Here is a 12077-nt window from a genome sequence, read left to right on the forward strand (position 1 = left end):
TGAAGACCCTTGATAAGGGTTTTTCACCATGCTGCATCATATAATTTTTTAAAGTATTCATGATAACCCATCTATTCTAGTGTAACTAACTAGCATAAAGGTTGTAATTGTTAAAAAGCCTTTTCATAAACCCTAATAAAGGGAATATATATCCTTATCTGAACACGAAGAGGGGAGATGTAATCTTTTACCCTTTATTTAGGCTCTAATAGACTAGGCCTTGTTTTTCTCAACCTATAACCTTTTTTTTTTCTATGTTGACTCTTTGTTAATATGCCTAACATTTACCTATCTAAATCATGGACATCTCATTCAATTATGGTCCTCTAGTTGGTCTTAAAGCTATTTTAGCACCCTTTATTGTCTTTTAGTTTTAATTGGGGGTTCCCTAGCCCCACTTAGGTTTTAGGACTCTCCTACTAGAGGCCTCCATTTAAGGTAGTTCTTGATCAAAAAACTACTCAAGAATATACCATACTTAAAGAGTTTTAAGAATGTGATTTAGGGAGTTACTTAATGAAGAATGAGTATTGATCATCAAAAAAATAAAAAACCACCTAAAATCCTTTAAAAAAAAACTTAAACAGTGGCTAAAACGTCACAAAAAATGATCTATACAATGAACAAAACCACTCAAGACCTCTTTGTGAGTTCCTAAATGAATATTTGGTGTTTTAAAACAATTATAAATGGTAGAAATTGGTGGCATTAATGGTGTAATAAGAATAACATTCTCTCATTGAAAATCACCTAGAGAGAGAAAATTAATGAAAGTAGTGAAAATAAAGAAGAAGGTTGACGTATGGCTTTATATAGACATGACAACATGGGAGACTATGTTAGCATTATTTAGTTTACTAGACAACTTAGTTCAATTATCCCTTGACAAATGTGCCGCTATTAGGAAATGTAGTAGAGGGATGACATGCAATTAGAATTTTCGAAGTCATTAACCCTTGGCCTTCACTTATATGCTTACACACCAACCTTTTGGTTTCCAACACATGTTCTATCATAATGACACATATGAGGAAATGAAACAAAAAACCAATTAAAAGAATAACAAAGTGTGATCAGGGGACACATATAAAAAGACTTGCGAGGATCACTTCAAATCCATATAAATGAGATAAGAGAGTGTAAAAGGAAAACACGCATTATCCTCGAATATGAAATAAGATATGACATATCCCATAACAAGTAAAACCTTGATGCTGACCATACTATAAAAATTTGAAAGGGCAATTGATGAGTCTAGGGTCTACACCCCAACCAAATGGCCTATGTCCTAGAGCTCATAATAAGGCCTGCAAGGAACACGGGCACAAAGCTATAATAGGCTATGAAGCTCACTCAGGCATCCAAAACCCAAAACACCCACCATCAAATTAAACTTGTGGTGTTCATATAGCCCAACACAAGAAAACCCTTAGATAGAATACTCATAAAAATCCTAGATAAATCTAGCCCCGGATGGAGCGAATACCATGAAGTCAACCGTTACTTTCGAATGCACCACCCTTTAGTTAAACCTGGTCTACTTGCCACTAACTATATAGATAAAATATACATTTATTAAATAAAGGTACTTATATTGGAAACATGTCCTTTAAAGATTAATCATGTTATCATCCCTAACAATAAATAGCCAGCAAAATCTAGAAACAAGACAATTTTTACAGTGGCTTATTGTTACTCTCGCCTTTATCTCTAAGTAGCCCAAAATTATAGAAAACAAGCACATTAATCATCATATCCATGCATGGACACATTCACATAAATCCAAGGCTATATAAACAGCTTTTAACCCAAAGATATGGGGGCTCTTTCCTTCATAAATATCTCCTTAATAATCAACTTTTTCGTAGAAAAATGACATCTTCTTTCTTTTCAAGCTTTGCTCTTTCAGCTTTCCACTGCAAACACATACAACATAACCTTCTAAAGCTCATTTCCTCCACCATTAACATTAGCTTAAACATCAGAAGGTTCTCTTAAATTCTAGAAGACTTGTTTTGTAGGTGTACTAGTTGCCCAAGCTCACAACCTTCTATGTCTTTCAGTCCATCATGGCCTTGGAAAGCAGCTTTAAGAAGACCATAATCTTTGTGAGGTTTTCAACGAACTCATCACATCCCATATAATTTTAATGCTTAAATTACTATATGTACACTAAAGTAATTAATCAACATGATCATGAACAGCAGGTATCAATTGGTGTACTTGTACAAACATTTATGCGTTAAGCCATGGACAGGTTTTGATGCATATGAAAAGCAGTAGCTAGACAGTAGCACATGAGGTACAATTGCAGGTCTTAGGTACAAAAGCACAAACCCCATAAGGCTTGTTAGGAAGTTGGCAATCGATGCCGAAGCAGCAAGGCATAGTGGCACAGTTGGTGGTTGCTGCCCCAGCACAGCACTTGCATAGCAAACACAGCTGGAAAGGTGCTAGCCTTCTTCTCCACAAATCATCATCATGATCATCTCCCTTTCTTCCAATTAGCCTGTACTCTGCGGGCTCCATAGGCCGGAATTCTCCGGCTGTTAATGATGTGTTTACTGGAGATGGCTGAACTGCATAATAGTTACTGTGAAACGTTAACTCCATGTCATTATCGAGTCAAAATAAAGTTTGAAAATCTTTCTCAGAAATCACTCACCAGGACTGATGATCGACTGGCCTGGGATAAACAAAAATATCACCAATACTGCTAGTTTCATGGAATAATTCATCTCAGTAATGTTTATACACGACGGACAGGCTAGAATGCTTGCACGCTGTACATACATAGGCGGACAGAAACTCAGAGCGAAAAGAGTTAAAATTAGGGAATCAAATTCTGTGGTGCAGAGGTGTGGAGAAGAGTTGGTGGGTCATTGAAATGGATATTTTTTCTTTCTATTATACGGTATCATGCACTGCAGTGATGGAGACAAAAGGGGTTTAACCATTAAGTAGTTTTGGAAGCTTAATCCGATAATGAAGAGTTGTTGGCACGGGCCATTTCAACGAATCACCAGGCCTCACAGAAGAAAGCTTTCAAGTCAACACTGGCTGATAGAGATGCCTGGCCCCAGATATGAAACCATCCACAGAGGGGCTAAAGAGGTTGTGATAAGCACCATATTTTCAAATTAATCACGTTTTTTGGGGTCCATGTAATATTTAAAATTATGTAGAACTATGATGGATTGATGTTAGGACTGTGAGGCTAATTATTCATATTAGTCTCCCTGCCTGAAGTTAGAATGCTCATTGGTTCTTCCCAGCGTCTGGTATCTGTTGATGCATCCAAATACAAAACAGTCCGAGAGGGAAAATCATGTCATTAATCAAGTTATAGTTTCGGTGAAAAAGGACACTTATGTCAACAGTATTTCCACTTACATACCTCCCCAACCTACTGATAGATAGAATGTAAAGCTTGATATAACCTGAAGAAGAAAAACTGTTTTCATCTGGCAATTCTCATTGATATGCAAACTATGCTCGAAAATAGATACAAGCAACAAGTGAGCAAACAAAAACTAACAGCTGGTTGGGGGTCGAGATGATAGAATGTACATCAGGTACAAGGAAGCAAATTCACTCATGATTTAACAATCAGAACTTGTCATTTAGAAAGATGGATGGGGATGAAAAGGCACACCAAATACATAAAAGGCAATATGCTTATCTGACCCTGCAAGCTGCAGGGCCACCTGGGGAGCAATTTGGATTAGGAGACCGACAACTAGAACCAGGTCCAACATTGTTGGTGAATCTATGACGCATCCGGTAATCAGGTACCCCTCCCATTGCAAATGCAACAGCACCACCGGTTAGGGCTGGGGTCAGTGATGATGAAACTTCACTGCATTGTAGAGGTTCCAAAGTCTCAACCACATCACTCATCAAGGGCCTTGCTTTTGGATTCTGGCTCAAACAGTAATATGCCAGGCTGCAGGCTTTCTGGGCTGCCCTTACAGAGTACTGGTTCTCTAATCTGGGGTCAATTATTTGCAGCAACTTTCTCTTATCATTCAATTTTGGACGGGCCCAATCCACCAAGCTCTGCTCCTTGCTGGGTCTGGTTTTGTCAACTGACTTCCTTCCTGTCAATAGTTCCAGAAGAACAACTCCAAAACTGTACACATCGCTTCTTGCAGTCAGGTGGCCTGCATGCAATATAAACATTTTCAGAAAAGCAAGCACGAACACACACACATACCCAAAGGCAATTTGGTACCTCTGCAGTTATCATGAAATCAAGTTGATGCATGGCACAGCAATCATTGGTTCATCATACCATAAACCATAAAAGACTTTAAAATGTGAATCGTGTGAAAAGTGACTCCAAAATTCAAATGGCAGGGAAAAGAAGTGGTTGTCCATAAGCAAGTCATTTGTCAATATTAAGGATGCAACAGATGAGGAATTACTACAGCTTCAAAATTCCACACTTCATTGATTCCCAGAGACAATTGCAGTTGGCTATGTTGAGCCTTTTCCCCTTGAAATTCATATCATAAAGATAAAACAAGTTCATTCTAGCTTCTGTCAATAAAAAATAGTTTACTCTGGCATGGCCATCAACCTACCAGAACCCTCATTTATCCAGGCATTGAGCTGGCTGTGCCAGAAAGTCAAATCAGGTATAGGCAGAGTTATGAACACATAGACATGCAGGATTTCCTTTCATATTATTTATTATTACAAACTAACATTGAAAGTACTTGAATCATTTTTTCGTCATTAATTAGGGATTTTGAATGCTCACAACTATTTTTGTATTGCCAGGCATATACTACTATCACCAAACTTCAGGCATTTTACATTGTCAGATGTTCAATATGCCACCCATGTTTTTCATCTCAATTGTGTACTTTTCATATTCCTACACCTTTATTCAACTGAACTGAAAATCTACATCATAGCCTTTTGTATTCCAAGTGAGAAAATATCCATTTCCTACACCAGCATTGCCATCCAGTCCCTTAATTATCTAGTCATTACCAGGCAGCCCTTGGAACTGATTTTTCACCAAACATACAGAAACACATCCTAATCAATTCTGAGTTTAAGCTTTTTCAGGAAAGACATATTTAGTCTCTTACAAAACCATACCATAGAATTAAAAGGGCAGAAAAATCAAGAATTTTAGAGATTGTAGAGGGTCTTACCAGTCATTACATATTCAGGGGCAGCATAACCATAGGTACCCATCACTCGAGTTGATACATGAGTCTCGTCGCCTTGCGGTCCAGCTTTTGCAAGCCCAAAATCAGAAAGCTTGGCAGTATAATCCTGTGAATACATAGGCAACTAGTATTAGCATTAGTAACAGGCAAGGACTGTCCCAGTATCAAGAAACCATACAGGAAATATTTTAGATAATGACGTATGAGAAACCCCACTTACAGAGTCCAGTAATATATTAGAGGTTTTGAAGTCCCTATATATAACTGGTCTTTCTGCATTGTGAAGAAAAGCAAGCCCTTTAGCCGCTCCAAGTGCTATCATCATTCTTGTGGCCCAAGATAATGGAACTGTTGCTTCTAAATACCTCGGAAAAGTTCATAGCAACTCAAGTTAACAAAAACATTGAGGTTACAGATTCTAATGCTGAGCATGATTATATAAATGTTTTCACCAGAACTAACGAGAAAATCCAGTTGGGACCAACACTCAGCAATAAATCATCATCAAAATGCAAAATTACAGATTGTAGAAGATGATAGATCATCTATGTTTTTTCATCAATCACTGTATAGTAACATGTTTTCATCCTTATAGTAGATGTTTTCCAAAGAGTCTAGTATCTTCTCCTAAAGAATTGAAAATCCCAACAAATATAATTTTTGAAACAATTTGCATCATATTCCCCATACAAATTCAAACACATGAAAGTTTATAATACAGTGGATTTAGAACTCTTCGATGAGAGAACCTCCCGTAAAACAATAAATCAAGTTAACGACCCTAATTGGGGAGCTACAGATATAGTGGCATATTCTCAAAATAGTAGACTTATGCGTGATGCCATTTCAAATAACTATTGTCAGTCTATACATAGAACAAGCAACTCTTGTAATTTGGCAGGCAACCATGAAAACGATGTTCATCTTTGTTGAATTGGAACACATGAAAGGTGCAAGAACTAGGAGTGTATATTTCAAATAAAAGCAGCCCATAGTCTTGAATACAGGTGTTTATGACAGTAGGAAATTATCCTTCCAATTATTGCTATAAAACATCATAAGAATGAAGAGCAGGAAAAGAGTGCATCTTTTAGCAGAAAGATGTAATCTTTGATCATTGCAGAAAAATTCAACCATACCAAATTGTCACTTACAGCAGTAACAATTTCCTTTTCAATCAAAATGGAGCATTATGTACCATTAACAGCTGTAATTGGTAACAACAAATGCAATAATTGAAGAGGAACATTAGGCAAAAGAAGGCATACTTCGAAATAGATGATTCTCAAGGCTTCCTCGGAACATAAACTCATAAACAAGTAACCTGTGATCATCCTCGCAACAATACCCAATCAACTTCACCAAATTAGGATGCCTAAGCTGCCCCAGAAAGTTTACTTCGGTCTGGTAAGACAACAGAACAAGAAACAAGCACTATTCAATAAACGTGAAAGACATGAAAGCGAAAAGGATTAAGGAGGCTTAAGTGGAACAATGTCAAAGCAAATTAAGAAGAAACATACAAGCCATTCACGATGGCCTTGAAGACCCTCTTTATTGAGAACCTTGACAGCAACTGGAAGAGATTTGAGGCCAACCCTGACATTCTCATCAATGTAGCCTTTATAAACAGTTCCAAATCCACCTTCCCCAAGAATGTAATCAGAGCGAAAACTCTTGGTAATTGTCTCAAGCTCATACAAAGTGAAGGCTATAACATGAGTATAAAGAAGGGCATTCTTTCTTGAGTCCTCAAAGTTGCGTGGAGTTGAAGTAGGATCACTCAGATCTGAAACTGACCTGCTATGCTTCTTGTCTGACTGACCGTTTTTAATTGATGCTGATGATGAAATTATGTGAAGCTGTTGTTGAACTGCATATCCATCAAATTCACACTCACATAAATAACAAAGATTATAATTTTCATTTTATAGAAGCATAAAGATTCAAACTTTAATTAAATTCAATGAAAAAATCTCAAAAATTCCAGGCTTTGCCAAGGAAACCTTATATACGCAGTAAGCAAAATGGAGAAATAATAAAGAGTAAAATGGGGGGGGGGGGGGAGGTAGATCTGGGGTGGAAACCGAAAAGGGAAACTAAACCTTGAGCAGTGGAGACAACGGCAGACTCTTCTCTAGTGCCGCAGTTGCCCATCTTGATTACTACTTCTAGCACTATAAATGATATGACAGTGACTTTGAAGAGTTAGTAGCGGGGGTAGAGCAGAAGCTGAAGTAGCAGCAGGTGCTGGTGGAATGGCTGTCCTGATAAAGCCGCAGCCTACTTGTTTCATTCTTGGCTCTTTTTTTTTCCTGCTTCCCCCTTGACACACTATTTTTTCTCTCTCACTGTTACCGGTGTTTTATTAGTTTATAAAAAATAAAAAATAAAAAGGAAACATTGAAATATTTAAGCAGCCCATAGTACTAATCTTTATTATTACATTACAATATTACATGCTGAAAAAGAGAGAGAGAAAAGAGTAGCTAAAGAGGAGGCCAAAGCGTACTTCGACTACGCTACAACTGGACCTGGTTTACTAAAATAGTTGTTAGAAAAGGAAATTCCTATCCCGAAAAAGGGGAAAAGGGGGTCTCTCTCTCTTTTGTATATTAAAGATGGAGATCGGACAGTGGGTGGAGTGAGGGTCTGTGAATCTCCTCCACCCTTATTTGCTATTGCAAAGGTGTGTCGTACCAGTTAACCAGTCAGTCACGAACTCTCCTTGATGCTTGTTATTCAACTATAATTTATACTTTTGTTTCTTTTTTTTTTAATTAATGTTTATCTTGTATGCACATCAATTAATTATACAAGTTTTAAAGTTAACGACCATATAAATATATAGTAGTTATCATATTAGCAATCACATAACTCGAATCTAAAACCACAAAGAAGTAAACCTTTTAATCTTAAATTTTTTGTTATTTGAAATAATGGTTCAAGTGATTTTTAAAAAATATATTAAAATAATATTTTTTATTTTAAAAAAATTATTTTGAATATTTGTATATTAAAATAATATAAAAACATTTAAAATTTTAATGTTTTAAAAAATATTTTTAAAATATAAAAACAAACAAAACTGTTACGGTTGCTAACCTTATCTAAATTACGTTTGGTCCTTTTCAAAGCAAGCTTATCTTGTACCAAATCATTGTAACCACAACCATTTAGATCATACTATATGCTATGCTAACTTACTTTTGCTAGGTTGCGGATAGAATTAAGAGTAAAGTTTTAAACTAAAAAAGAATGAATATGTATTGTTAACTTATTTCTTTAGCTTATAAAAAGATTTAGAGCTTGTTTGGTAGTGATTATTTTTTAAAATGATTTTATCTTTGAAATGTATAAAAATAATATTTTTTATTTTTTTAAATTATTTTTGACATTAACATTTAAAAACTATTCAAAAACATATAAAAAATTAATTTTAAGCAAAAACAAATAAAATTTTTTAAAAATATAGTTTCAACCGCGTTTCCAGACATAATTAATTATGAATTAAAAAGTTGATACGCCAATATAATAAAATAAATATATATTTTTTTAAAAAAATTGACAATAGCACTATCAAAACACCAATTGATATAAGTGAATATTTGTCTAAGAATAGAGGTAAATGAATAAACCACATGAAATATTCTTGAATAATTGGAATTCTAATGTATGTTATGAATTACACAAGACTTGATATTACTTACGTAATAAGTAAATTGAGTAGATTTACTAGTACTCCAAGTATGGATAATTGAAAAGTAATAAAAAAGTAATCAAATTTGAGGTACACCTTGAACTATGAGTTATATTATATTAGTTACTTAGCAATACTAGAAAGGTATATTAATGCTAATTAGATATTTGACATTAATTATTTGAAATTCACAAGTAGATATATCTTCGCTCTTGGTGGAGCAACTATGTCATAGAAATCCTCTAAATAAGTATGTAATACAAGATTCACGATGGAATCAAAATTTATTACTCTTTATAAAGTTGAAGAGAAAGTTGAATCCACACGAATATTCCATATTGGCTAAAACCAATGCAAGTTATTTATATTCATTGTAATAATCATACAATAATTGAAATGGCACAAAGTAGTATATATAATGGCAAGTTTATATATATATCTCTTAGACATGATACAGTTAAACACTTACTCTCAAATGAAATTATTTCATTAGCTATATAAAGTAAAAGGAATTTTTTATGAATGCACTAACCAAATATTTGTCGAGAGAGATTTGTATAATTTATTGAGAGGAATCAACTTAAAGCCTTTAAAAATGAAAGAGTGTAACAATGGTAATCATACCTAATTGATTGAAGATCATAATATCTAGTTTCAAATGGAAAACTAAGTCATATAACTTTCTTGGTAGCACTAAGAAATTATTATTTCCTGCTTATTTTTATAATGAAATAAGTGTTAGTTGCAGCGTTATAAAGGATGAGCTGTGCTCTTAATAGTTTTCATATTTTGGTATATCAAGTAGAGTGTAGCAGAATACTCTTAATGAAAGATTACTTATATAAGTGAGAATTATGATCATTTCTTTAAGAATTTTGATAACAACTAAATTCTCTAAAGCACTTATGAATCTAAAAGTTATTCAATGTCAAAATAAAAATAACAATGAGAACTAAATGAAATATGTAGGTAGAGAACTATGTAAGTACTATTGTCTTGATTTACACAAAAGTAAAAATAGTTCAAGGACATCACGTTCATCATTTAACTGAGTGAATCCAATGGTATTTCATTAAGAAATGTTCAAAACTAAGAAGTTATACAACTTGATATAGTAATCTACCAAATTAATATCTCATAACAAATTTTCAAGTCGTTTTCAAACTAGTTAGACAATTTTCATTCATATGAGGGATTGTTAAAAAATTTGTTAAAGCATGATTAATGAACATATTTAAGGCTAAATTAAAAATGAGGTCATTCAATTTTTAGGTTAAAACTTTGTTGGAATTTAATCTTCAACATAAGTTCTTTAACATGAAATACTAATATGATTTAAACAAATTATGGATGAATGAAAAATTTATCTCAAAAAACCCTTAGTTGACATATTTTGATGAAACCCTAAACGCTCTAAAAAAAACTCTATCCCATATAGAAAGAGTGAGAAGTTGAAAAGTTAAAATTGAACTCGAAGGGCACTCAAACCTTTAGATGAGAGATGTTCCCAAAAAATTAGGTTTTAAGATTAAACTCACACATACACGTTTGTTGGCCTAACTCAGCTTATGCTCGAGTTTCGAGCTGGGTCCAAGTATTGGTTTATTATAAAATAATATTTTGATCTACAAAAGATTTTTTTTTCTCTTAGCATATTATTTTGTCTAGTCTAATCCAAAAGCATTTTTTTGCAAATCTAAACAGTTTTTTTCTAGCTAAACAGAATTTTAAATTTATGGTCACTATATTCAGGTTTAATTCTTGATTTATAGCAACTAAAAAAAGTTGATAATGATGGAAATTAATTTTTATTATCATCAAAATTAATTCTTTAATTTTTTAACTTTTAAATTTCACTATAAAAAAAGGGGTAAATGAAGAGTTTAATACAAGTTATCACAAACATACGCGCGCGCACATACACTCTTCCTTACCTCATTTTTAGTTTTTTCCGTCCTTTTTTATGCTTTGGTTTTTCTTCCAAATATATAGCTTAGGTTCACTTCATTGAGAGATAATTGAGTCATTTTATTTTGATTCAAAGACCTTATTTAAAAATACATCTAAATTAAGATGGTGCAGTTGGAATCATGAGAGGCATATTGAAAACATCATATTTGCACAAAGTGAGGAACAATGAAGCATTAAGAACAAATGATTAATCATTAACAACAACAAAAATTTGATTCCTTTAAAGTGTTTCAATAATTAAATACTTTTTTAAATTTAAAAATAGATATTTTTATTGTTAATATGCATACTAGAATTTTGATTTGATATCAATTTTCAAGTTTGAATATACGTTTAGTATACATGTTATAATTCTATTATTATATTTGTGTTGAAAGTATATTTGCCATGAATTTTTACTTTGCATATTTATAGATTTGAATTTGTAAGAACTCCAAGTATTTTTTGAATATCTTTTATGTTTTGAATGTTTTTTTTATGATAAATTAAAAAATTTTACTTACCAGTGTAATACAATTAATACTATAAAAACAATTTCTTATGTATCATTTTATTAGTATCTTAGTAATCAAACTCAATTTCCAATTCTAGTGACTTAAGTTCCAAGCTAATCAAACCGGTTTTAATCAAAACTCAATCAACTCGACTAATCTAGTCAATATCCAATCAGAATTTAACTAAATAAAAAATTTAAAATAATAACAATGACTTTATATGTTAAGAGGTATGTTCAATTTATTATAATATATTTAATTACATTTAATATATTTATCTTTTTATTAGATTTTTACAGTCAAAACTAATCAGAATACATTATGTAATTTTACATGACTAAGTTTAAATCTTATAATTTTAAAATATCTTTCATTAATAAATAGAGAATAAGGAATACTAAATAGGGTTTGATAAACAAAGAAATAATTCTGAGTTTTTTTTATAAATTATATGTGTAAGCTATTCCACACTTGGAAAGTTTTGGAAAAAAATCCTAACGTCTCCTTTTTTAAAATTAATGAAGGATATTTTGTATATATAAATATGAACTTATCCCTTGCAAGTAAAAAAAAATATATATTATTATTATTATTTAAAGAAAACCTTCCAAATAAAGACCAGCCGGATCCCGAAAGGTAGAAATGAAGAGTCAGCCCAGCCCAGCCCAGCCCAGACCAGTTGGAGTTAAGTAAAATCCTTATCCATCCATTTATCTAATCCGATCT

General features: G+C 33.0%; 2 protein-coding genes across 2 annotated transcripts; both read right to left on the reverse strand.

Annotated features, from left to right (window-relative positions):
• Positions 1–2178: 2178 nt before the first annotated feature.
• On the reverse strand, positions 2179–2938 carry LOC133689631 (uncharacterized). The gene is made up of 2 exons (XM_062109577.1): positions 2666–2938; positions 2179–2579 (listed from the first exon to the last, which is right to left on the reverse strand). Exons 1-2 carry the CDS (start codon positions 2793–2795, stop codon positions 2284–2286), a joined length of 426 nt encoding a protein of 141 aa, XP_061965561.1. The 5' UTR covers positions 2796–2938; the 3' UTR covers positions 2179–2283.
• A 503-nt stretch (positions 2939–3441) lies between these two features.
• On the reverse strand, positions 3442–7689 carry LOC133689629 (probable serine/threonine-protein kinase PBL8). The gene is made up of 6 exons (XM_062109576.1): positions 7292–7689; positions 6710–7059; positions 6455–6590; positions 5407–5543; positions 5169–5292; positions 3442–4163 (listed from the first exon to the last, which is right to left on the reverse strand). The coding sequence occupies exons 1-6, from the start codon at positions 7341–7343 to the stop codon at positions 3679–3681; spliced, it is 1284 nt and encodes a 427-aa protein (XP_061965560.1). The 5' UTR covers positions 7344–7689; the 3' UTR covers positions 3442–3678.
• Positions 7690–12077: the final 4388 nt, after the last annotated feature.

The sequence above is a fragment of the Populus nigra genome, chromosome 3 (genome assembly GCF_951802175.1).
Source record: "Populus nigra chromosome 3, ddPopNigr1.1, whole genome shotgun sequence".
In the NCBI taxonomy this organism is placed as follows: Eukaryota; Viridiplantae; Streptophyta; class Magnoliopsida; order Malpighiales; family Salicaceae; genus Populus; species Populus nigra.

Excerpts from the sequence above, each read along its gene's own strand:
- LOC133689631 (XM_062109577.1), bottom strand. The coding sequence starts at position 2,795 with ATGTATGTACAGCGTGCAAGCATTCTAGCCTGTCCGTCGTGTATAAAC. Across the intron at positions 2,580-2,665 it reads CCAGTCGATCATCAGTCCTG|TTCAGCCATCTCCAGTAAAC; the intron begins GTGAGTGATTTC and ends ACTATTATGCAG.
- LOC133689629 (XM_062109576.1), bottom strand. The coding sequence starts at position 7,343 with ATGGGCAACTGCGGCACTAGAGAAGAGTCTGCCGTTGTCTCCACTGCT. Across the intron at positions 6,591-6,709 it reads AAGGCCATCGTGAATGGCTT|ACCGAAGTAAACTTTCTGGG; the intron begins GTATGTTTCTTC and ends TTGTCTTACCAG. Across the intron at positions 5,544-6,454 it reads TGAGAATCATCTATTTCGAA|AAGCAACAGTTCCATTATCT; the intron begins GTATGCCTTCTT and ends CGAGGTATTTAG.